The 27,770-nt window shown below is 43.1% G+C and overlaps 1 protein-coding gene and 1 long non-coding RNA gene across 3 annotated transcripts; one reads left to right on the top strand and one right to left on the bottom strand.

Annotated features, from left to right (window-relative positions):
• The first annotated feature begins 25 nt into the window (after positions 1-25).
• Positions 26-17,873, top strand: LOC111272510 (uncharacterized). Of its 2 annotated transcripts, XR_015315761.1 has the most exons (5): positions 26-133; positions 6,512-6,597; positions 7,482-7,697; positions 14,974-15,307; positions 17,407-17,873. It is a non-coding gene; the product is annotated as an uncharacterized LOC111272510 (long non-coding RNA). The 2 variants fall into 2 exon arrangements; XR_002687559.2 differs by lacking the exons at positions 14,974-15,307; positions 17,407-17,873 and adding an exon at positions 7,971-8,318.
• Galphaq (G protein alpha q subunit) lies at positions 3,566-27,770 on the bottom strand. Its single transcript, XM_022854005.2, has 9 exons — positions 19,972-27,770; positions 10,521-11,659; positions 10,281-10,364; positions 9,839-10,058; positions 8,332-8,453; positions 7,535-7,683; positions 7,167-7,283; positions 6,460-6,628; positions 3,566-5,524 (listed from the first exon to the last, which is right to left on the bottom strand). Exons 2-9 carry the CDS (start codon positions 10,639-10,641, stop codon positions 5,442-5,444), a joined length of 1,065 nt encoding a protein of 354 aa, XP_022709740.1. The 5' UTR covers positions 10,642-11,659; positions 19,972-27,770; the 3' UTR covers positions 3,566-5,441.

The following is a 27,770-nucleotide window of genomic DNA, read 5'->3' as shown; positions in this document are numbered from 1 at the left end:
CAGTGATTTCAATGATGACAGGTGTCTAACTTAATCATATCGTTATTATGATTAATATCAGTATGACTACAGATATTGTTATCTTATTATTTAGTGTCAACAGGCAGGTTTCAAGTAGCAGATCAACATTTCGGTGAGTCAGCCCACACAAACTAAATGATATAGACACAGAGTGTGTGACAATAAACAAGAACCTTATCTATGTAATTCATCACTAATCACCAGCTCGAATGACCCACAGAAAGCAGGCCTCCCCGATATTTGTGGTGACAACGGTACTAACCAGCAACTTAAATAGACATCCATTGCGTGTACTCATGGCCACCCATACGAAATTAATTTCCGACACGTTCTCCGTCTAGCCACTGGACTAAAACAAGAAGTTTTAGGCTCGTATCAAATTCGGGATGTTTAGAATTGTGTTTCTTACCATTACCAGCCATTATTACCATGCATTATAATAGATCGTTGTTAAATATAACTGTTCATTGAAAGGAATCCGTAAAAATATTAGGATTCAGTGTTGACTGTGACGAGATTGCTTGTTGCATCTGGTCGTAATTGCTAGTGGGTGTAAATAAGGAAATTCAGCGAGACGGTGACCCAGACAATTGTAATATAACCAACTGCCCGCGTCGCTTCATTGCCCAACTGCCCAAACCAGCATTGACCGACGTATATCAATCAATCATTCTTCCGTTCAGGACTTTTCTTTGTTTTTGTTGTTATATTGTTATTAATTGCTGAACTTTTCGACTGCAAGCAGCTCTCGGTACATTTATAATATATATATATATAGCCATAATAATGATAGCCACCATTTTAAGATGGATGGTAATAATAGACAAAAATTATTGTTGTTGATGCTGTTATGATTGAAACCGGATATAGGTGCCCTCGCTATCATCGCAGCATTGCATATCTAAACTATCTACATAAACAAGACACGCATACGTAGCGTATCCACTCACCTACATACAGAGTGAACTATGCGTAAAAACTGTGTGGTCACGCACAGACCGCCGTCAATCATTCATCAGTAATAGTAATTACTCGTTTTGTTTCAGTCACTGTACTTGTCTACACAATCCTTCCCACACTTTCACACGATACGCTGACGCACACCTAATGCCGAATGCACCAGGAGGCGCTAACTTGTGTAAACTCTTTCACTAATCAAAGCTTTCACTTTCTAATTTTCATGACCGTTTCATTTTACCCGAGAATATGTGGAAAGTAGCAGCGCTATTAAAATCGTGCTTTCAATTATTTGACATAATCCTCTGAAATAGGTTACTCATGTCTAGATAATTTGAGCTTAAAAAAGCGCCATTAGAAGTTTAGATAAAAAAAAAATAGTAAACCATTGGATAATAATTAGAAATATGCTGGCCAATTCTATTGTTATACTTCCGAATTTTTTTTTTCATTTCTCGAAATGCCTTCCCAAAGAAAATCACTAGCCAATGTATAATCCTTTATTAGAAATGTCTATCCGACTAGCTTTTATCGACTAACGAATGACAAGCCGCTTCCGTACTCTCGTGAAGCTAAGGATCTCGTGACTTCAACCAGGACATAGTTCATCACCTCTAGGTAACAAGCGATCCATAAGCGTTTGTTCCTACAATTGGAGCAACAACAATAGTCTTTACGCCAGCATTTGCGATGCGAGCTACATTGTTCTCCACGTATTTTCTAGCCAACAGCACGGTTCTACGGTACAGCACCTGGGTCGCCTTTTCTTTTTCTTGTCAATCATCCCTCTAACCCACATTTTCAAATTGACCCTCTCTGCTCAGCAGTGCCGACTATTTAATAGCGCCACACAACATTCGTCGTCGTTTCATTATCATCACTATTGTTATTGTAATCATCATTGCTGCTTTTACTACGTTTTATTAATTTATTTGTTGGTCTTACAAACCTCCTACTAGAGGCATGAATTTGTCGCGCTTTCGTTCGTTCAGCTCGCTTCGCCGCCCTTGAACCACTGATTTTTCGTCTCTCTATTATCATTTGTGTTAGTTTTTTGTGCTCTGTGCTTTTCTGTTGCTGAGCCGTTGTCGTTTCGTGTTAGTAACGTTAGCATCGATGGTGGGTGTCGCTGATGTTCTATTAATTATTAGTAATTATTATAGTTATAGCTGTAGTAGTAGTAATGCTTATATTACTCTTTGTTCATTCATCCTTTTGCACACACTCGTTGCTGGCCTTCATGAACGAGCCCTTTAGTTTACGCCGGTCCTCATCAATGTTATCGTCGAGGTAAACAGGACAGCATAATCATAATTGTGTTAGTCTTCTGGGTCGCCATCTACTTTTACATCCAGTAGCATTTTATTCTGTTACTATTAAGACTGTGTCTCGTCCATTCTTTTTTCGATTCGCCTCTCTCTTCATTTTTCGCGTGATTAGCCTGGCCTTCTGTGGCCTATGGGACCTATTGCTCATATATAATAATAGTAATAAGAACAAGCTAACATTAATCACGTCTCCCACCTTCTCCTGTATTCCATAATGTTCCTTTCCCTGTTTTCTGTCTGTTTGTCTGTCTATTTACGAACAGTCCGTTATTCAGTTTGTCAGCAACTGCTGCTGCCTTTCACAGATCTCATTTCAAAATTTTTCATTGTCATCATAATGTCATTTATAATAATTTGTCTTTCATTCGCGTGTTTTCTTTTCCTTTCTTGCTTCTAGTTGTCAAACACCATTCAGCAATCACGATCATTTTCCTAGTCACGTTCATAATCTCGTCATTATCATAGTCACTAGTTTATATTATAATTAGTATAGTGCTAATTACTACTACTACTACTGCTAAATATACACATGAGAGAAAACATTAACAATTTTTTACAATACACTATCATTATTTTCATCATCGCTCTCATCTTTCTTTGGCCACATGTTTATACTGACGTTTGCTGTTGCTGTCGTATATCTCATTCCTTATTATAACTATTATTAGTCCAAATTATTAAGTTTGCATTGTCTTTTTTTGTTATATATTAGCCACCAAGGTTTACTATCGGATTGTAGAGCCTCAACAAGCTCAACGGGACGCGCGTACTACGAAATATAGGCATGACTCAAAATGTCGACTGTATTGACATTTTATTGTCTGAATGCTGCGTCTGACTGATAAGTTCCGCTGAATTTTTGTGTTCAAGTTCATTGAATTATCCAGAAAACGACATGAAAGTACTTTTCGAAAGAGTAAAAAGTTGATGATCAGTTCATATCAGTACCTCCTTCGATCAAGCACGAGCATTTACCACTTGTTCGACTTCCTCTGATAATGCAGCATGTTTGTGTGTGTGCGTGTGTATATATATACGTTAATGAACAAGGCAAATAAAATTGACAGTTAACCTGTTAATTCGAGAGAGATAAGTAAGCCCGCCGCGTGAACGTGTTTATCCTAACACATAAATTAACATTTTACAATGCTAAAGGCATACGTCTAACTCAATTTTATTCAGCTCACCACCATCGTTATAACGAATCATCAACGAAAATTACGAGACGAAGAAGACGAACAAATTAAATGCGCAATCAATTTGAGACGCTGGTTGAATTTTGCTTTATTTGTTGATGTTTTTGTCTCCATAATAATTATTATTGTCATCTTGTTACCTGACTGACTATTGCTTGCTGCATACATACATACAGTGGTAGTGGATCGTAGATCAATAACATCATGACTTGGTATGGTGGTTCTTCTTGTGTCTATAATTATCTTTAATTTAAAATGAATCAACTATTTATATTATTTCACTTCGGGCATTTTTTGAAAACTCCAGCTTCTGAAGCATGCATTTTTTTCTTTTTTATCCTGTCACATCGCCTTGGACATATATGGCACCACCACAATCACTTATCACCTCCGCCCGTTTTCTCCATCACGTAACTGCAAACGTACACGTACACGTACACACAGACGCACCCACACAAACGGGCCTTTTTTTCATCGCACGTATCCACACCATGTTCGTCATCCACACGCAGCGCTGTTGATCGTAGTTTCAATATAATAGTAGTAATAATAATAATTATTATTATAAGAATCCTCTCTTTGTTATACTCGGCTGTACAACTGCCAGCCCGCTAACTAGCGCCTTTTCTCTAACGATGTGATGCGCTCTGTTCCATTCGCTCTTTTTTCTTCGACAGACTAGTCAATATCCCGGGCAGCTACACTCAGAAGAGATCCCCAATCATATATATATATATATATATCTTTAATAGTAACCCTTGTATCATCCCTTATACTGTTGGATCGCCCGCTACTGCTTGACTCTTTTAATTAATAATAATAGTAGAAATATATATATATATATATATATATTTTTTGTTTCTTCTTGTGCTCTATGTATGCATATAAATTGCTTGTGGTGTATTACTGTTTCTTTTCATTCTCACACATGTTCATTGTTATCATCGTCGCTATATTATCATATGTTATTATATCTGATCATTTCAGCACGATATCTCAATACCATCGTAGTTACTCATCCAGTTGTTGCGGTTATTCCATTAAGCGACTCTCTATGTGCTCGTTTTTATTCCTCTCATGCATTCGTACTTTTAGTTAGTTTATAATATATGTATATAGTAATAATTACGCCACTAAAATCATCGTGTTAATAATACTAATAATAATGGTCACCATTCTAATAGTCATCATGATCATCGTTATTATTACACGTTAATGTTCTTTCTTCTTTTTAATATATAATCTGAAGCCAGCGGAGGCTCAACCGGCGGCAGCAAGTCTGTTTTTCGTAAACATCATCATATATATACGATCATGATAAATTGTTATAATAATCACTTATTTGTGGTTACTCCTGCTGCTGCTGAGGGGTTCACCAATAAAGTCGTCTATGCTCCCAGTTTTCTCGCTACCGCCTGTTGTAATAATGGCGGTACTTTTAAATCTGTTGCTGGTGTTGTTGTCATTGTTATGTGTACTATAATCATTACTTAGTTTTATTATATTGTTGTTGTTGGTTGTTCCTCTTGTCAACGAAGCTTAACCCATATTTAGTTTCTCCCCCGAGCATCGTATCAGCTCTTTTACCCTTGTCATGCTAATATATACAGTGGCAATCTATCTATGTTGTTGCTGCAGTTGTTTCTAGTTCTGCTAATCTTGTTAGTTTTTATTATTGTTGTTGTTGTTGCACTAATTGTGTTCATCGTCGGAGTTCATAAACGATGACGCCAGAGTCGCAATTTTTTTTATATTCATCTCATTATTGTTGTCCAAAGGTTGAAGGCTACGAATACCGACATGTCGAGAAAGTACAGCTGTGAGCACTCAGCGACATAACAGGTAGCAGACGAAAGTTGTTTGCTCCGCTGCAGTTCGCTGATTGTTTTCAACATTGCGTTTCCTGTCGGTTGTTGTTGTTATGCCGGTCGGTTGTTATTCAGACAAGGTTGTACTCTTTTAAATTTAGTTGCAGTATCGTGTCTTTGACGGCAGCAAACACAAACCGGATATTTTCGGTATCTGAAATTAACAAAGCGACCATGCCCATTTATGTAAATTATGTGCACCATAGGACTGGAAACTAATCGAAACGAAGCTCATTCAGCTTTTAGTCGTATAACGCAAAACATATGATGTAGTCTGTACTGATGCCTTGGCTGTTGACTAACATTGAAGCACTTTGGATCACAAGAGCAACCTTAATGTATTACGTTTCAGTCTGACAAATACTTAATAATTAAGCAGCGCAGACCGTTTTTATGGATCCTTGAAGCTCACTTTCGTGTATGAACACAGTATGCACGATGTTTTTCCTTAAGATCATAAGAAGAATCTACCCCATGATGGAGTCTTATATACTTCTTAATTACAATCTAATATAGTGGAGATTATATTCAACCACAGTACAGCTAAATGAAAGCACAATGGGAAGTTTAGTACTGTCACGAGCTAGATTGAGCAGTAGACATCCGAGATCACGATAGTTTTTTTTTAAACGATTTTAGTTTATAATTGCTGAAAATATCTGAAATAAGGCCATTATTGCATACTATTGCAACGAGTTTGTGTACCGTTAACCCCAAACGGACCAGATACTACACAAATTGAAAGGTTCGCGGAAGAGCGCTTGGGAATGAAGTCTTTAAAGCTATGTAAAGTAGCAAATAGCTATCTAGCATGCGCACTCAATCGACGTAGAAACTTGTCACAGTGCACAAGGTACAAGGACGCTTGGGCACATGTGAGACAATCTGCGTTTGAATATCGCGACGTTATAGAATCTCCGAACAAGAATCAGAAGCTTACATTCAGGAACTGTACACCAAGTATATGTCGTCTAACATTGGCATTTTGTAGCAGTGAAAAATGGACAATAGCGAGTCATAATGGTGAACAGTGCCACGGTTATGAATACAAAACGTTATCAGACAACTGGCCAATGGATAGGTGCTCACCTGTCGCACAAGTAAAATGCGAATAGATTATCTTTTCCGAATCCGGATTTAGGTCAACGAACATTCGAAGGATGAACTCGCGCGCGTGCATGGCGTCTTTTTTCGGGCCATCGTACTCGGGGAAATAATCGACCAGATGTGAGTACATGATCTTCTCTTCCAACAAATCCTATAAAACACACGAAATCAGTCATCACTTCTAACTATACCGGTTGGACAAGCGAAAAAAAATATTATCAGTGGTATAAAAATGGTAAAAGGTTATCAAATTATACTACCAATATTGCTATTTTACCAACGTCTAGATACATATAGATAAGTTTTACGTGTATGGTGCGCTGCAAAATTGAATGTAATTATTTGCCATCATGGAATGTTATCATTATTAAAAGTTTACCCCTCCTCCCCCCGAACGTTCCGCTATGTCTCATATTTAGTGCTCGACTTTTGGCGGTGTTAATAACGTTATCGGGCTGTAGAGTTAGTGATAACATAAGTATTGTGATTGCACATGTATATAATTGATCGGATTAGAGGAACTCTATCCATAGAACTGTAAAGATATCGCTCTACCGTGTATTCGTGTATGTGTTGAGGTCAACTGGTAACAAAAAAGATTTATTTCAATAGTCTAATATTTAGGTGTGTCAGCTGAAGAAACCGAAACAGCCCATAGACTCTAAAACGTGCAAGCCCAACCTACAAACCTTTTTATTGAGAAATAGGATAACTGAGCTGTTTTGAAACCATGGGTAGGTAATAATCGTTTTAAAGAGCGCTTTTGACTCCTCCATTCGGTTCTCGTTATCACTCTCAAACAAAATCTGAAAATTGAAAATAAGCCCGATTAATTTATTTGAATCGCTTGGTAAAGTACAGGCGAACTTCCGGACTTTTAATTGTAGTATTATTTGTTCTTGATTAGTCTTTATTTGTTTTTCCAAGATTATGCATTCAATGAGATTTTTGGAGAGCAACAAGGGGATTCTGCTGCTATAGTAACGGTGCTTTTGGATTTTTAGCGTTCGCATGTTTTCGCACACGTTCGCAAGCCACAAGCTCGAAACAGTCTTACCTGGTCGTATTCCGAGAGCGCTACGAGGAATATGATAGACGTAACATTCTCAAAGCAGTGAATCCATTTGCGACGTTCGGACCGCTGCCCGCCTACGTCGACCATGCGGAATATGATTGAGTCCAAATCGAACGGATACTCGATAATACCTAAAAAAACAGTCGTAAGTAGGCAGCACACAAGACGAATTAATGGATGTGAATTAACTACAAAAGAGACGAAAAGTTCAAATAGCGATGTCACAATGCAACACAGGTTTGTCCTAACTTTTGTTTATTGAAGCATTTGCAGGCTAAAAGTACAAGCCATGGTTGTCGTATGCTCAGCAAATCTAACGAATAATAAAAACTCCATAGCTTTCCACTCAACTAAATCATGCAGTACAACTGGCTGGATCATCACGAGTACTGTAAAACGTCTGCATATGATATTCCAGAGAGATATCGGAGACGGTTCAAGTCGCCCTAAGGTTTTAAGGTTAGGAGGGTCACAATCTAAATTCCCTGGTCAGCCCCCAAGACAGCCTCGAGGTATATAACACCGTGGAGGCGCACCTGATGCTTTACTAGTGGAACTAATTGTTATGACTCTACTAATAAATTGAGAAATGCCTAAAGATCAATGATATATGTCTAATATACACGTACTCGCAAAATATACTCGACTCTCGAAAATTGTTGTCTAATACATAAATTCGGAGCCCCGCTGTTACACGAAAATGGCGATCTCATTCAAAATATTAAATCAGCATTGCCACCGTGGGCATTCATCATATTATACAATGCGAGCGGCCTTACCGGTGGTGGGTACACGCACTCTTAAGATGTCCTGTTGACTAGGGAGATAATCTCTGCGGGCGATGCGTTCTATATCCGACAGATAATATTTGGCAGAGTCTGTCAGCTGGTATTCTCGTCGCCTGAAATCGTAAAAATAACATTAGCAAATTAGTCGCCTCTTCGTTAACTTAAGCCTTCAACATGGTAGTAACACACCTAACGACTAAAAATTATACATTTTAATGGGTAAACAAGCTATATTTGCAGTGCAGCATATAAAAATCGCAACTAGTTTTTTGCCACTAAGCTATGTATTCATATGAGTTAGAGGCATTATACACTTGAAAATACTTGATTGGGTTGCTTGTATGGGACAAATATTTGTATTTGAAATTTCTAAGTTACGAAAATAGTACTTTACGCCCTAATCGCATAACCCTTTTGAACGATAACATTAAGCGGACATTCGTTGATGCGCATAACGATTTTATTGATAAATTTAAAAGACAGTTCGATTGAGAAAACAAGCAAACGTTGTAACATAATTGTTCCAGATTATCGTTTCGGTGCTTATTTTAGTGTACGTATTTCAGTGTGAGCCATTTTAAAATACATCTTGTGGGAATGCCACGGTAGACAATTAAACATTTCATAACATACGTCGGCGTCCGCTATTTTCGAACTACTCATTAGATGAAAAATTCCTTGGCAATTACCGCCGTTTAAGTCTAGCATTTCACAGGCATCAGTATAATACGCAACAGAAACCACTGTTGACGCTATCGATTGCTCGTGCAGTTTCCTTAGTTTTGTCGATCCGAGCCTTCGTTTGCCCTTCTTCGCTTGATCATAACCATGCCGACAACAAACATCCACTATCCAATGTCGGCCTTAATTTTTCCAACCCCACCTAAGCCGGCAAAATGACTCGTGCTATTTTAACCTGTTTGACCATATTTTTATTGAACGCTTCAATAAAAACATGTCATACGATGAAAAATATTACTACTGTGTATGATGCGAATACAGTGGTGATCCTAATTGGTTCTTTCTCTCTCTCTCCATATATATGTATGTATATATATGTATTAATGAATTCCACCAATACGGATTAGTTGTACTTCAGCAAAAAATAAAGCTCCGAAATGAATCCCATGTCTCAGAGGGTAATAGCATTTCGTGTGCACTTCTCAAACACACAACAATATCGAGGTGTATGGCATTTCATCATGAGTAGAGATACCTTTATATATACAGAGATTTGCTGAACATTGTGATTCTTTTTACATTTTATATGTATGCCTATTACTATCTAGCAAATGCGCCAACGTTTTAAAATGGGAAGAGATTTAGCCTTTCTAGGGATTTAGGATTCCTAGGGAAATACACAGGGACACATCCCGTGAATGAGCCTAGTCGTCTTCCACACTAACAGCTAGCAGCATTCAACAATAAATTACTGTTATTACTATGAAACACATGTTTAAAATGTGGGGTGGTTCATCGGACTTTGGCAATAACTAACCGATCGTAACACTCCTGTATCCCTGGATCGGCCCAAAGTTTTTGTATAGCAACCACAAATGGCCTGTCGAATGTCGTAACGGCCTCGTAGTCAACCGACGACACAAGCTGTGCATGCTCCACATTGCTGGGGTCCTTGTACTGGATTCTGAGCATGTCCATCGCCTTGATCATAGACTGCATGGCCATAAAGATGTTTTGATAGACCAGCTTGATGAACCCTGTCCATACAAACCAAACGAAAATAACAAATGAATGGATTATCAGCACTCATCAAATATACCCTAAAAATACCGTCTTTTAACATTAAACTACTATGTAAGGGGGGTAATATCTATTTAGTTTGCTTTAAGCACGAAGTGTTTGAATCTGTGGGGTTAGAGAAGAATTTGTTTGGTATATTGAAGTTATACATGAGAACGCCGCAACAAAAGCAACTTTACCCTTCTTATCGTCGTCGTCATAGCCGGAGCCATGAATAATTCGCATTTGCTTAATAAACGTGGATTTCCCGCTTTCTCCCGTCCCTGTAAATAGAGAGATAGAAAAGCAATTATCACCGTTAATAAGACATCACATCTTTTTCAATCAGCGAACATTTAGGGAGTCTAGTAATCAGATTTAATTTAATCGTATTACGTACACATACATAATCTGTATGCTCTTATTAAGCTTTTACCCACCCAGCAGTAACAACTTGAGCTCTCTTCGCGCATCGCGTTTGTCTTTACGGAGCTGCCGCTCGATCTCCTGGTTGATGCGCTTCTGTTCCTTAGCCTCCTCCGAGAGGCAGCACGCCATCATCTTGCCACAGCCGAGCTGCTCTAACAGCTGCAGCCTGCAGCTACAGCGGAAGCTGCAGCTAGCTACAGCGACAACAGCGTATATAATTCGTCACCACCTTCTGCCCCACCGGCTTCTTACACCTTAATGCTGGTGTTGCTACCTATTTCGACGGCCGCACAGCGCACTTAAGATGGCTCGAACCAGAGGCCGCCTGCACTGAAGACACACAAAAACACTGACACATACACAGTCTGCTGATAGCCAATATGCAGATCGAGGTATGGTTTGCGTCACCACTGTGACTGCCACTTGAAATACCCACTAGAGCTGCTGTAACGTCTCGTGTTATGGCTCAGGCGGACGTCTGAAGTACAGCTATGGGCAACTGTTGACAATACTGGTGACAAACTACAACTCAAACATTTACAGACCTAATCCTCAGCTCAATCAATCAGTCGTTCAGCAAGACAGCTTCGTTTATCAACCGTGCATCTTTGTTGTTCCCGCCTCTGTTATCTGTATTTGTAATCGTTGTTGCTCCTCGAGAAGCAACAACAAGCACAAGGTAATTTTGAATATTTGGCTTTGTTTCGTTCGTGAAGCACTCCAAACACAATGAACGAACAACTCCGTTCTCACCTGATCTAGCAGCAACAATAAGAATAGAGACTGCATCTAAATACAGGAGGCCAGCGGATGACCTTTTTTTGTTGTGCTTGTCTTTATCAGTTTTCGCTAGGTCAACACCCACAATGCGCGAACGATGCGATTTAAAATATCTGCCACAACAACCTGTTCCAAGCTGAAACGGTGTGGCTTAGATCGAAGGGGTTGAGTTCACACGAAAGGTGCTGTAGATTGATTGCACCCCTCGTTTCTTCGTTCGTGATGACGGCTGGGAACGCCTCCCTTTCCGTAAGGTTCGCCTTCTACAGTAGTTCCTGTGCGATTGTTGTGCCACTGCAGCTTTTCCTTAATGGCCACCAGCGCCCACCTGCAGCTCTTCGCGCAAGTCGCGCTCTATCTGGAGTTTTACCTAAAGGAACACCAAACAAATAAACAAACAGATGATACAGAAGGCGGCTGTTAGCAAAGTGTGTAGACATTGGAAGGTAAATATTACGGTAGGATGGAATACAAATATATGGTACAAGCAAACACACTGTGAAAAACACTGACTAACATCTAGCCCACCTATTATTATGATAAAAGTATGTTCGCTACGCAGAGAAAGAATATTTTGCTCTTGCCTGAACCTATGCAATTCATAGAACATTTGTGGCACCATTGTTTTTTCGTATTTCTGCCATAACTAAGTTACAAAAACCTCAGCAATTAAATAATTATAATTTTCTGATCGTAAACGAAACCAAAACGCCAAGAAGCACTTTGCCACATTATCAATGTTATCGTCAAACATTGTATGTGATGATTCCATTACAACTATCATTAACTGGTTTGATACGTGCGTTTGTCAATCTGAAGCATACGCGCGTGTCTTGAGCAACGCATAAATGTGCTTAAATGAATGAGTCAACGGGTCGTTTTAATAGACGTCACAGTCGTATTACTGCAGTGTGGACTATGTTTAGTAGCTGCTCTTGGGCCGACTAGGCGCCAATGAGCTTTCAGCAAGCCCTTCAAACGTGCTCTGTCATCCTGACCGCCCCGCCGGTCAAAAGCGTTAACTCAACGGCTGTATAATGAACTTAACGTTTCGCCAAGCCTTATTCGTTCGACCGGTTCAAAAGATTGCCAATCTTTAAATTTCATGGTTCCTGTATTTCCCTTTTTTTTTCCTCTTTACATCTAAATGTGTATTTTTATTTATTGTATAGTGCGCAAGAGCTTACTAGATGTTGGACATGATAGTTTTCAGGATGGCACAAACGGTCTGCTTTCCGAATCAGGTTAGCTAGGGTGTAAGTAGGTTTGGGTGGATTGCGTTGGCGAACCATGCATGGCAACGATTATAAATGAATTTCTTGTCAAACTCGTTGAACAAGCGATTTTGTTACAGATGCCGCCATCTTCGAATGCCGCCCTCCGCCCCTTCCCTAGCAGATTTTATACGAAACGTTAAATTTTTGCACGTTGCTATTGTTGTTATTTCTAGCCTTGTTCTCACAAAGCGGTAGTCATCGAACGGTTCGTTCGCTGTCTGTCTTTGGAACTATATACTTCTCGCAGCCGAACTCGCCTCGTCGTCAGCGCGATCGCCAGCAGCCACAGCCCGCAGCGGGACTAGAAAAACGGTAGAAGCAATACTTTATGACACCGCTAGCCAATAAGCGGTGGGCAACTATAAACGCTGAAAAGCACTACAAGTAGTACGGGCCCACTACCAAACAGCAGGGGCTGTTGAAGCCGTTGCCGCCGCCGCCGCTGCAAAGTACCCGGGTTGCCCGTCGCCGGAAACGCCCAACAGCCATTGCCTACTACTCACTAATGCTGCTGCTGCTGTCGCCTCGACGATATCAGCAACAACAACATCGCAACACACTGCTAATGCTAAGGGTTGTAATCTTGATGATGATGATGATGATGATGAATCCGCTGCGGCCGCGAAACGTTCTCCCGTCTACGGCGGCCTGTCGTCACTGACGGAGCAAAGCGTCGTTCGCTGGGTCCGGCTATGTTTGAATGCGTTTCGGACATTCGCAGCCTCATAGCGTAGCTCGCAGTTCGCAATCGCTGACCTGACTGACTGAAAGAGTGAGTGACGGTCTGAACTGGCAAATATACGCTCCTCATGGCGGTGATCGTCGTGCGTGCTGCGATCGGCACGGCTCAATACAGTCCATCCCTGTTAGATAGCTCCTTTCAACAACAACTGACAAACTTGATGCTTGCCGTTGTTGTCTTTACCAATCACCATTATTACTAGTATTGTACCTTACTCACTGTCAGTAACTCTGGACGGTGGCTTTTTCCCTGTTTCCAGCAAACGGCTTTCTAGGGTATTGTCGCTACTATCAGGGAGAATAGGAAGTGTCGGCGACATCAAGGGAAAATTGAGATCAACTATTTGAGACTTAGTTCCAGTTCAAGCGGCGAAAACCTCATTTTCATAGTCATTGAGCTTTTTCAAATGATGAAGATCGAAAACACGTAGTGTCGAAGTAACACGAAGATGAACAGCGGTCGGCAAACACGCCTCTATAGCTCGGCAATTCTCATCCAGCGATAGGCTGACAAAAGCTTAGAATCACCAAAGGTTCGCCTCGAAGAAATGGAACGATACAGGAATCTTTGCTTTATAGTTTACTCACATCACAAATACATACATAGATATAAAAAAATATAATAAATTATTTTAAAGTTTAGAGAGAATAGGCATTTTGTCGCTTAACCATATATATTATCGGCTAGCGACTAGGGCTTTATACCCAAGCCGGTTCGAATTATCAGTTGTTCATTGTTTAGATTGTCAACCGTAGCTATATATATACCGGAACAAACGGCGCCAAAGAAGTAATTCTTGTATTATTTTATATTACAGCCTTTTCTGAGAACCAATGAACGGCTTCTTCCCTTACCGGAGGTCCTTTTAAGCCCTCGGTAAACGGTCGTTATTCGTAGCACATTTATATAGATTTAAATTCTCTTTCGTGCACCAAATGCTATTTGTCCATATAAACCTCCACGATGTAAGCGTCGACACAGGTGAGCTCTATTTCACCCGGGCTCATCTTCAAAACTCCACCCATTGCACATATTTCCCAAACGATTTTTCGTACAAGGCACTTCCAGAAATGTGGCCTTCCAGGGACCCAATAACGAAACTCGCACAAAATAGATTGATTTTTGAATCGATCAAGTACCGAAAAATGTGCCAACCCGTACACACAATGTTTGATAACCACTGAAAAAAGCAAAATTTCTGCGGCAAGCAGAACAAACCTAGGTGACACTGGACGGATCTATTACGACACTCTCTGAAACCTCACAGTCGCATCGGAACACAGATTGTATATACTGTAACGCCATGTCAATTTCAGGTGCATGCGAGACCAAAACGAATATTAGCTGGAGCCTTAAATTGAGCATTAGCTCCAGTCATTCGGATACAATGCAATCGGATATGATACGATGAATTGCCTTATCTCTGGCGACTATATACTGCATATATGCAGTAATAAATACGCGATAAACAAGGCATTAAGATGAAGCTGGTGCAATAGTGAATTCATCAGTAACAATAGTGCTAATAACAATTATTATTATCATATAAATGACAACGGATTTGCGTAAACTGAGTGTGTTGCTCTACTCGGCAGGTTATACAGCGTTCGTTGTTATTCTTGAGATAACAAACGAACCCACAATGATATTTTTTCTGTACGTTAGAGTTGGCTACGCCAGGAGCCTGTTTTATTGGCGGATTTTGAAGGATCGACTCGTCGTCCACGATTCGTAGAACCAGCTGGTCAGTTCCACGTGCCTCGACCAGCTGCTTTACAATGCAGCATTAGCTCTACGATGCGGCGGGATCCGTGGGGATGATTTGTCGGTTTTTGGGGCAACAGCTAGGCGGCTCTGAACGCGCAATTAATTCGAACAGTAAGTTGGTACCGTCAAAAAGAAAAAGCCCTTCAAGGTCGGATTTCTCTACTTCAGCAATGTATTATTGTACTACCATCATAGTAACAGCCATCGAGAAACAAACCTACGCTTCGCGACAGTAAGTAAAGCTTCTTTCATGATTTCTGTTAGTGCGCGCTACTATTCTTATAGTTGTGATTGTCAACAGCAAAAGTTACTACTATAATGAATCAAATACAGCCCTTCGTTCTCTCGCCTCGTCGAACGCATGCCGTAGATATCACCTAAAAAAATTTGTCAGGTGGCCAAATTGTTGGAGCTCGAGCACGTGTGCGTGTGTAGGCTTTGTGATCTTGTTCTGTCGATGCAAGGCAATTTAAGATGGGGGAGCACGCGTTTGGGGTAAAAGTGACTAGGGTGTGGTCGGAACGGTGGCTCACGCTTAGCCCACTTAGGCCGCCATTACAACTCTGCTCTTCGTATCTCCTCTTTTCCACCGGGATTACGCCGCCTTGCTCGTCCTCGATTCAATTCAAATTTTCCGCAAATTTATTTATCTATTGATTATCAGACAAGTTTGTTTGTGAGGAGGGGTGGCGATATAAGACAGCCATCCAACATCGACGCGAGGATTTTCGCTGTTGACAGCGACAGCAGTAGCAGTCGCCGCGTAGTACGTGAGAACGTCGACACCGAACAAGGAGAGCGAGCGAAATTACCCTAAATGGCCTGCTCATTGTAATATAAGCGCAGTGAGGTAGGCGCGTGTGTTAACGCATGACTCCGCCGACTGGAATGGAAGACCGGCAATAGGCATGGCAGCAGTAGCACCACTTATGGCCACAGGTGAATGTATTGCAGTGGATGAACTTTGGCGGCAACAGTATATGCCCTCTTTTACAACGCGTACACCTGCCGCATTTTTGTATCATTACAAATGCTGAAGTTAGAACCAGACGCATCTGATGTCTTTTAAGGTGTAGACGATTTCATAATCGCTGGGTCATCAAAGTGAGCCACAGCAATTTCTTTATAAGAGATATTCACTCAAGACTGTCACTTATTCTGTAGAGCCTGGCATATTCGATCGGAAGATCCCATCGAAAAGGTTTACCCAAAAGCTAATTGGCATTTATAAATAGAAAAATCACTTTTTTTACTAAGGAGCTTTCTCAGTTTTTAATTGTTGGCTTGCTAATTGAGTCAATTTCAATTCGTGCCATACGTAGAGAACTGCCTGAGAGTTTTCACACATGCTTGTAATCACAAATGACATGCTTAACTAGAACCCATAACGTAATGAATACATTAATCTTTAATAAAATAAACTTGTAGATTTTTTTTTTATTTTTGAACTTTTAGCACCAAGCATATAATATAATTTTCTTTGAAACATCTCATGTTATCCTCAGTCTCAAATAAAATAAAACGCTTTTCATAGAGTATACTTTCAACCAACTTTTATTTTTCAACCAACAATTATTTTCTAAACTAAATTTTGACCTATTTAAAACGCAGAAATGTGACAACAAGGTCGATATCTTAATGATAAAACGTTACTGCTTGAAGCGATATATTAAATAAATGCGCAACTCCTTTATAAATTCATACTAGATTTTATGGCAGTTTTTAGAACTATTTTATTACGAAGAGTGCCAACTCCTAGCAAATGTAGTAATCTTTACCATCGCTTATATAAGAAGACTTATTCCTAAGCATTTTATATGAGAAGTGAATGTCAGGACGCCATCGACAATACACCGTGAAATATATGCTCTAGCCTGATGCAAAAGATTTCCAGTAAGGATTACCTATAGAAATCTTTGCTTTATTAAAAAAATTCAAAAAAATATAAAATCATTCGTAGTTTTAGACTTTCTCTTAATCATCTTTGCTTCAAATAACATCTTTTCATAGAGATTTTTGTATCGAAAAGCTAATATCAGAAGGACAGTACTTCCTTTTTTTCCATTATATTATTATCTAGAATTATATGATAGATGATTCTGAACACTGAGAATGAGAATTTCTTTTTCATAATTGTCTCAAGGATTGATGAACAAGCATTTAAAGGGTAAAAATAAAATTCTCTGGGGAGTTTACATGTTCTATAGGGCTGACAGATCTGCAAAATGATTTCTGTCACAAGTAGTAACCCATCGTAGATTACTATATCTTACCCATTTTTGGAAAAAAGGATAACACACACTAACGTACCTATTTCCGTTTTTATTGAAGGTGTCTTTATCGATCATGCCTAAATCTCGGGATAATGCTTCGATACGGAATGATGAATATTATAAAGATCAATTAAAAGATCAGTTAAAATAAGAGTATGCTCAAGGCGCTATTTGGCAATTTTTTTCCTGGTTCTATAATATAAACTTCAATCGTAGACTGATGATTCTAATTAATTAATTTTATCGAATTTTTTTTCGAACAGGCATCAGCACTAAAAATAAAGCATCATGATTTAGGGGCATTACATGTTATCTGCGAAATTGTCATGAGATTTACACGTACAACGCGTTTTTAGCATCGAAGGGGACAATTCATTTAAGGTTATGAACAGATAAAAAGTATAGAATATTATTAAACGATCTACTAAATACTTATGGTAGGTAGACATTTAGATAAATAGCGTAACAAATTATAATATATGATAAGTAATTAAATTTTCAAATAAACAAAATGTCCTTTTTTTTATAAATAATGTATATTTTTATTAATCTGTAGAGAAAAGTCCAAAATAAGAAAACGATTATTTTAAAACTAAACTTTTAAAACTAAAAATTAAACTCGAAATTGTTATATGCTTAAATGCGCATCTCCTCAGGAACTATATTTTTATTTTTATTATTAGAAAATAACTAGTTTTAGTTCGCTCATTTTTGTTAAAAAGTATATCACTGAAAACGAGTTTTGATTTTACGATAGAACGATAAATAAGATTAACTATGAGTTCATTAAATAAGAGCCTTCCGTCAACTAAAAAATCTGTAGCCATTTGTGACGTTTCTGACGAAATGCACCTTAACGTATTTCAATATGAAGTTATAAATTTAATTAAAAAACAATTTGAGCTTGTAAAAAAGAAATCCCTATTTTTTCTAAGTTGCTTAGTTTTTTTTTAATTCTGTACGAAAAGCAAAATAAGTCAAGAAGCTTTCAATAGTTAAATACCTATTACGACAGCTCGTGCAAATCACATTTTTCCTAATTTTGAGAAAATTAATTCGAATAATCATTCGTAGTTAATCGACCATTTTTATGTATTATTTCTTTCATTACGTTCCCTCGGGAAGACAATAGCGTTAATGCAGAAAGATCTTTGGTAAGTGGTAGCTAGACACGAGAAGCAAGCATGGGATCGCTGGAAAATTGGCGAAACCTCGGTTGAAGGCGATGATGTTTGGTTTTGAGCTGAGAACTCCAGGGGCGATAATACAACAGAGACCGCGCCAGCGGTAGCAGCTTGGCATATGGAGATGTACAGGAGAACGAGGAGGAGGACTAGGAAAAGGCGCAGCCTGAGCCACCATAGAGCAGAACCTCAACACAGGCAAAGAGCCAACCAGCAAAATCGTGCGGTGCTATGTAGAGTGTGTAGCCAGAACCCTGTGGGGAGCGGTCGACGGTGGGGTTTGCTTCTTTTTAGAGGAGACCGACCGTCCATCGCGGAGCCGTTGGGCGGGGGGTCGTTCGCGAACAGCAGAGCCATCGTCAGGCCGCCATACAGGGAGAGAACCAGGGCTGCTGCCACTTGCTTGCAATGCCTCTAGCCAGAGGCGGACAGCCGCTCGCAGGCCCGCCACCACTAACCCATCGGCGACCGCTAACCCTAACCTTCGAAGGCCTGATGCTTCGCGCTGGGTGCAAATGCTCGGTTGCGGGTTTGAGCGCATCCGCATGTTCATACTCGTAGTGCGTTCTTTGCGCCGCCATCTACACCCTTTCTACGCCCCGGAAAGGATTAGGGATTCGACGACTTTTCGTGGAAGGGACGTATGCTTGGCTTCTACACGGCCGGTCGCTGGTCTGCGCTGAGCGTTCTTCGAGTACAGAGCTGGCCTCCACAGCAAGCTGCGACTAGCGGCGCTGTCCAAACGAAGATATAGAGCACCTACGCACAGATACGCATGCACACACATGCCCCCCCTCCCTTCCTTCACTATACCACAGTATATCACACGACACCACGCGAACGAGAAATGGAACGAACCGTGGATCCTGTGGCGCTAACGGCGGCGGCGGTGTCGTAGCAACAGAGTCAGCAACTGCGAAACGACTTTGGGAGGCAACGGGGAATCGAATAAGTGCCGGTCAGCAGGCAGCTTGCTCAGGCGAGACAGCACAACGAAGCTGACAATGGAGAAATCTACTACTGATACGTCATCTCTTCTCTTTTTACTATTGTCACTGTTATCACAAAAAGTAGAAATCTACGAGTGAGCGCTCATTGATCCGGAGCATTTTGCCTCCATTAAATACATCCCATATAAAATAATGGGCTTCATTAAAATTAAGAAGGATTAGGTGTAATATTTTATGTTAATGAACAGCGTTTGACATTTCGACAATGTTAACTTGCATAGATCCAAACATAACATTTTAGTTCTGGGAATACGTAAAAACCGAACGCAGATTGGTACTTAAAGGCAAAGCGGTGTTAATGGAATGGCACTGTATGCTCACAATTATAGACCAAATCTGTTCGCAAGCGTGTCTCATACACTTTATGGGTGTCGAAAGTAAAGAAAATTACTATGTAACTTTTCAAAAAAAGCGAGATCTAACACTAACCGGACCTTCGAAGCTCTTCTAGATGTGTCAGAGACGTACAGTTGAAGGATGCCGCCGATAGTAGAGAAAACTGTTATTCTTTCCTGCTGATGCAGCCGCTTCGTGATGGCAAAGGTACTGTTGTTCCGATGTTTGCTGCCGCGTACGGGGAAAATTGCCACACAGAAACGGGTGCTCACGCATTCTACGCGCTTCTCTGTGTACTCCACTGCACGTTTTTCCTCTCCGTTGGAACTGACAGACGTGGGGTAGTTGTGCGGCTAACGACTGATAATCAGAACCAATCGACTGACATGAACTGACAGGTCAAATAAGCTGGTTGAGGTTGAACTTCGGTCGTCGTTTTTTTCTTCACCACCAAACAAGCATAAGGGCCGATGTAAAGGTTGCGCGGGCGCCCTCGAGTAAACAGTCTTTTCTTCTGGTTTCGTTAGGCGAGTCCGTCGTGAGATACAGACGCCGTCAATGTAATAGCAAATCACAAAGGAGCACTTCGACAAATCCACATGATCACTCACCCACAGTTACCAAAACCCGTTGTTGTTGTTGTTGTTGGCTTTTTTGTATTATCGGTGTTTTTTATCGGCATCCACAGCTGGGACTATGGAAGGGAGACACGCGCACACACACTCATTCTTTCCGTTCGAACAGACTTCTTCCGAACAGCGCACGTTCGACACGAGCGCCACGACGAGCCCACCGAACGCAAAGATGATGATGATGAGGATGATGACGGCGACGACACTGTTTAAGAACACGCAGGCGACCCTGGAACAGCTGACGAGGCACACGATCTCTCAGCAAACAATATTCACCTATAGAATAACGAACTGTATCTTACAAACAGGGCGAGATAGTGCAGGCTCTGAAGCTGTTGTCGGCGCTGCGGTGTGGGCTTTCGTAGTCTTGAGATTATTTTGTTGATGTTATAATAGTTGCCAATAACACTATGGCTGTGCTCATACGAATATTAAGCATCAATAGTTAAAGCAGCTGATCTTGTGTTGGTCGTCTTTGTTGTTGTTGCTGTTGTTGTTGTTGCTGTTGTCGTCGTCGCTGTTTTTCTTCTCGTCCTTCCCGTGGGCTTTCTCGTCTTCGTCTGTGCCGTCCCGTGTAAGCTGCCTTTTTCCTATCTCTTCCCGGTTTCTCTTTTCGTTTACCCGTACACTACTATTTTATTGGTCTCCCTCAGGTTATTATTATTATTATAGGAGTGCTTGCCGTTATTCCTGCAGATCGTTTCGGTGCAGGTGTTCCTGTCGGCTGTAGGCTCTTCTGCTGCCTGCTTACGATTCGTGGTGACGATGATGACGATGCTTGGCTGGTTCGTTTTGACGGCGTCGATGTTGTTGCTGTTGTCTTTGTCGTCGTCTTTGACCGGCTTGTAACAACAACAACAACAGCAACAGCGGCAGTCGCAGCAGGAAGGTCGCTCGACGCTGCCGTTGCTGCCTTAGCTACCGCAATGATCTCGGATTTTTTTCCAATGCTTGTATTGGAAAGCTACAAAGTCCAGGACCAGTACTGCACTGACTACTAACGACGACGACGACGACGACGACGACGACGACGACGACGACGACGACGACGACGACGATGACGACGACGACGACGACGACGACGACGACGACGTTCACGGAGATAGTTGCTCTTGCCGTGACTGCTGTTACAACTGCTATTTTCGGGCCGCCGTGAACTCGCCGGCCCGTCAACTCACCGGGACAATAACAACGCAAGTCACGCACAGGAACAATACGTGCAGTGGGAAGATAATGGCAGATTTTCGGTGAATCGTGGCGCTGGTCGTCGTCGTGGTGGTGGTAATTTTGTTATTATTATTGTTGTTGCTGCGGCCGCTGTTGTTGTTGTCGTCGTTGTTGTTATTGATGACTATGATGATGATGGCGTGCCTGTAGTGGTGGATGCCTACTAGCGCAACACACGCGGCCAAAAGCAACACAACAGCAGCTTTTCCTTATTCTTGCTGGCGTGGACGTCGGAATAGCGCCAATACTAAAAGTAGTGGTACCAGCTGTAGTAGCTGCTGTTGTATTGATAGTACAGCCCCTAGTCGCTTTTGATTTGCTTTGAACTGTTGCTGGTTGGTATGGCCGCTGGCTGATTCTTTAACACTCCCGTAGGTGACGGTGATAATTGTGCTGGTGTTAATTGTAGTAGCGGCTATTCGTCGTTTGCTTGTAGCCGACGACAGTCGGCAGGCTCTGTCGCACTGCTAAAGTACAGTACGAAACAGCACTTGCTCGATGTACACCGTGAAATCCTCGGACAACGCCGTTTCTAACACGACCCAGCCGTGGACAAAACTGTTGCTTTTGCTCTTAGTGGCCGATTTGTACAAACGACCCAGAAGAACACCAGAACACGGGGACACGGTCGTACGAGTCGCCAGGTAGACGAGCCGAAAAGCCAGCCAGCCAGCCCAGCCGACACACTCACTCGCGCACAGAGGGAGACGCTCACAAACACTACGTTAACGCAAAGCTATCGTACACACGCCAGCCGCCAACGAATGGAACGCAGACAGCAACACACGGATACGGCGGTGGACATGAGCACCACTGAGCGAACGACGATGAGTGCCACCGGCGTGTGCCGAGCGAAGCAACTTTTCTTCCTCTCCAATGGAGACACAGTCACAAACAGACAAACGGACAGACACTCACTTCGAACTAACGACCGACCACCCAGCAGCTTGCACACTCCCCGCGCTGTGACGACTGACGACAACGGCGACGACGATGACTGAGATGGGCTCGCTCGTTGGTTTGCTCACTCACCTACTGCTTTGACGGGCAGTTAGTCAGTCAGTTAGGCAGAAAGGCTGTCGCCGCCGCAGCAGTCGCCAGCTATCCAGCTACAACATCAGCCTCCACCAGCAGCGCTAGCGTCACCGACAAGCGCGACGACGCAACGATAAACAGCGCACTGCTGCTGCTGCTGCTGCTGTTGAGGTTGTTATTGTCGTAGTTGGCCACAGCGCCCGGTACACCGTCAGCAATACTGTAACCTCTGCTGAAGAAGCAGCAGCAGGAGCAATTGTCACTCCTCGCCGCTACTGCTGCTGCTGCTGCTGTCGTTTTGCGGTCGCCTCTGGCGCCGCTGTCGCTTTCGCTGCTACTGTTGGGGCAGCAGTTGTGACGATGATGTTGGTGGGGGCACCAGCTGCTGTCTGCGGTGATACTGCGGATTGTTAGCTTGTGACTGGTGACGATGGTGCCGTGCAGCTGTTGTTGCTGTCGTCGTGTGCTACTGCCTCGTCTGGCGTTAGAATTGTGATAGCTATATGAAGTCAGCTCTCGTTGGACGTTTACTCGGTTAATTGCTTGCGGTTCGTAGCTATTCGTGCCGGTCAATGCTCAGTCAATGCCGACGATTTTGCGTGGGGACGGACGGATGGACTGACGTCACGGGTTATGCAAACGCGATACTATATATCGAACCCGGCACTGGTCGTAATAGTACTCTCGCAGGTGCTACTATTGCAGGTAACCGCAGCGCAACGGCGGCCCAACTGCACAAGCACCATCAAATGATAGGATGTGTTAATGTCGCCGTGTTCGACTCACGCACATGTACCCCGCAACCCACACCTGAAGGTATTACACACAATAGTCGCAGCAATGATCGTTGGTAGACTATTATACGAGTAGAATGATTATTTTTGTTATCCACGATAATAACGAAGAGCTGCGATGACCAATCGTGCAAATGATACTGCTCGCTGTCGTCGCTCTCGCCTGAAGTCGGCAGCCGATAACGAGATGAATGTTGTTTTTTAAATCTCGCTTCTCATTGTGCGGTCTACCATTATTATTCTTTGGCGCTCTGTTTCCTTCCTTGTCTTTTTACTCTCCCTGCTTCGATAGCTCCTTGCGTGGATGTGTGCGTATGTGTGGATATACTGACCCCGCTGTCATTTAAGCTTCTCTTTTGACGCGTTCTCCGCCGTTTGGCGTATCACTCATACACAGTGTGACGTTGACGACAATACGATGAATTGCTCCCCGCCACCACCTATTGCCTCGGCCACTATTGGGGCCTGCCGGCGCGCTTTCACTTGTTGAGGGCTGCTGCTATTGTGGCTTCACAGACGACAACGGCGGCAGCGGCGGCGACGGCGGCGTCGTCGCCGTGGGCGGTGGCTGCAGCCGTTGATGGGCCCTCACCGTCACCGGCCCAAGCAACAAACGAACGCTCTCTTTTTCTCTCTTTGTTTGTGATGTTCGCGATCGACAGTTACAACAACTTGCCCGGCGTTCTTTATCGTTGACACAAAGGGGTGCTGGTTATGATGGGTATCGTGGTGGGTTATCGTTATAGGGGGAGGGGTCAACAAGGCAACAATCCTCGCGACTCAGCCACTTTGAATCTTCTGTTGCCACCGATTATAATAATGTTGATGATGGCCGACGCCTGCTGCTGCTGGTGCTGCTGCTCCTCCTCCACCACAAGACGAGGCAGTGTGGTCGTCGTCGTCGTCGTGGGACGGACGGCCGCCCGCGGGCCTCTCGTTCTGGACTTCCAAAGCCCCCGATCATTGCCCGAGAGCACAATACATACACACTTTTCTCTTTAACCCTGATTTACACACTTTTCTTCTCAGTCCCTCGTTGTGTGTTTCGGTTTCTTTTTTCTGCTGATCGCTGTTTCTGCGCGTTCCCAGCTATAGCAACAGCGGTTTCAACTAGCGGCTTTGCTCGCTAACGAGCTGTATGAGGAGTTTGATTTTTCGTTTCAGGGTGTTTCTTTTGGTGCGCTTGACGGTTTGTTTTTACTTCGCTATTTGTCCGTCTGCCCACCGCCCGGCCGACTATTAGCCGCAAAGATCCCTTTTCTCCCTCACTCTTTGCGTCTCTAGCGCTATCAACGCGGCACACAGGCACTAATTATCTCGTTTTACCAGCATTGCATTTTACCACTCGATTTCTGCTGCTGCTGAGGAATGTCTACCTGCAGATACTTCCTTTGCTCCGTGTTCTTGTTGTTGATACTCACTAGTTGTCACCCATCGACGAAACTACCCGCCTTTTTTCGCCACGTTGCTGCGTTGTTGTTGTGGGCGTCGCTGCCCTGCGTTCCTTCCTTTTCTTTGGTCTTCCTTCTGCTTTTTGTGCCCTAGACCTGACAAGATATACACAGGAATCGCGTCTTCCCTGCAGTCAGCCACCACCTTGGCTATTATCTCAACAAGTAGTTGTAGTATCGGTTCTGTTGCTTCCACTGTTAGACGGCTGTCGATGGGAAACGGAGAGGTGCACGTAGCAGCACGACAGATCAGGCGCAGCCGTCACAACACGACGATGGCTGTATGCCATGCGGCTGCTTTGTTGCTTGTTGTTCCTGTTGCTGTTGTTGATGCTGCTGCTGTTGTTGTTGTTGACGCAGTTGTTGTTTTGCTTCGATGGCCGATCGTTCTAGCGGTTAGCTTTCTCGCAGGCACTGTCTTTTCTATTCTTGCACCCGATCTTGGTTAGTAGCGATTGCGCTACCAAACGGTAAAGGAATAGACGGAATATGCAGCATCTACGGGTGGTAGGCCAGCTGCTGTATTAGGCGTTCGAACGGGGGTCGGCCCTCGAATACAGACACACATACACACACAGAGGTTAATCACGCGCAAACGATGCAGATAAAGAAATATTTATGACCGCCGTCATCGACACTATTCCTGCGATAACACCACTGGTAATCTACTTCTTCTGATATCGATAGTCCGGTTCCCGCACTCACACACACCCACACCCACAGGCAGATTCTGCCGGACACGCGCGCGTATAAGAGCTCTCTTTCTCACACACAAACAAAAGGAATATATCCGAACGAATCGAGCGACTGATCGACGACGACCAAACACTGGCTCACTTTGTCGTCGTACGAATCAAAGATCGGCACCGGGGCACAGGGTGGCGGGGGCGGCGATGATGGTGACGACGGTGGCGGAGGCAAATAGTTGACGGATGATGATACCACAATGGCACGGTACCGTGCCACTATACAACGAAGGTGTTACAAAAGGATAACTATAAGTAGATTTAAAAACAAGATGTCAAGCAATGATGCTAGCCGTAGATTGGTCAACAAACTTCAGAATTACTCATTCTTTCACTTCGCTCTCAGTCTGACACACAATTTCCTCGAAATTCTGAGTACTCTTCTTTTTCTGCTATTCCACTTTCGACTAGTCTTTGTACATCCGAAGAACAAGATACACTATGTCGCAGAAATATAGACAGCCTCGTGCCCCTTCTTCCTTTTCGTTGACGCGCAGATGTTTCCTGATCCGTTGCTTTATTAATTCTACGCAATCACACGCGCACTCGCTACCTCCGTCGAATTTGTCAATGGGTTACGCTCACGTCAGGAAAGCCAGACAAACAGACGGAGAGATCGATGTACATGATGACACACCACTCGGTTGTACTAATGGTAATAATAGCTATAAACTGTGTTAATTTTATGGGTACTGCTGCTGCTGCTTCGGGGGGTCGTTAGCAGTAGTATTCACGGATGGCGGATAGCGGTAACCATCGTCGTTGTTGTAGCCGAGCAACCCAATCAAATCGAAATCTCCAACATTCACTGATTCACAGTCCAATGGCGAGACAGGTTGGGGGTGGTGATGTTAGTTATAATCGTGATAATCACTGATCGATCGTTCTTGTATAGGGGGGCATTGGCGTTAGCCGGGTGGTTCTCATCAATAGGTTTTACTGGCTGGCTGAATGTCAGGGGGTGGCGGGTGTGCGGACGGGGATGGTAATGGTCAGGGCGCTGGCCGCAGCAACGCGAATTGGAGTTAACTGCCGGCCGCTAACTGCTGTTAAATCGTTCGTTCACTCGCGAACTACGCCAGTCGCCGCCGAGCGATAACTATGGAGACGACGACACACCAACTGACCGATCGGGCAGGGGGGAAGGAGGACGAGGAGGAGGCAGAGAATGACCGTTGTTCGGTAACACTGGCTGAACGATCAGCAACAACAACCGAGGCACTGCTGATATTGTAACAGCGACTACTGGCTTGAGTCGCTCGCTAGCGACAAGCAGCTAAATAAGAGCACAGCAGCGGGATTAATGACGCCACCGGATCGAGCCACCAAACAACAAGCGCGATCGAGCGACAGTTTACCGCTATTCTCTTCGTTAGCCGTCGTTTTACTCCTTTATTTCTTGCCAATCAGTTGACTGGCTGGCTGAATGGGTGGTAGACTGGTTTGGTAGGCGTTTAATACCTCGCCTGTCCGTCTTGTCGTCTACTTCGTTGATGCTGTTGGTCTGCCTGCCTTACAGCCTATCTCTGGCAGACTGATTGGCAACTTTGCTGCTAGCCCGATTTGCTTCGTTTTGTCGTCTGTTTTGTCCGTAAGCACAACTGCTAACGGTGGACACCCCCGCCACGACTGACTGTTATTACTGTTGCTGCTGCTGTTATTCACACTGACCGTATCGCACTGCTTCTTCCCGTTCAGTCTGACGACTGAGGCTTGTTCGTGCTGCTCGGCTCAGCGCTCTCCGAGGATGTTACTGCTCACCATGCTACTGCTGCTGCTGTTGGTAGTGGTGCTGCTGCGACGGCAGCTGAAGCTGCTGAGAACTTTCACGCATCACACTACTACAGAACTAATTCATTCTGAACTCGCAATTCAATACACGACTGATGGCGGCACGGCACAGCCATTAGCAGAGCCGCTGCGCTGCTGCTGCTGCTGCCTCAGCGAGAGACGACGACGACGACGACAGAAAACGCACAGCCAGATCTGCTGGTGCTGCTGCTTTGC

The sequence above is a fragment of the Varroa jacobsoni genome, unplaced genomic scaffold (genome assembly GCF_002532875.2).
Source record: "Varroa jacobsoni isolate VJ856 unplaced genomic scaffold, vjacob_1.0 contig02473, whole genome shotgun sequence".
Taxonomy (NCBI): domain Eukaryota; kingdom Metazoa; phylum Arthropoda; class Arachnida; order Mesostigmata; family Varroidae; genus Varroa; species Varroa jacobsoni.
The sequence above is the reverse complement of the archived record's forward strand: the minus strand, read 5'-3'. Positions and strand labels throughout refer to the sequence as shown.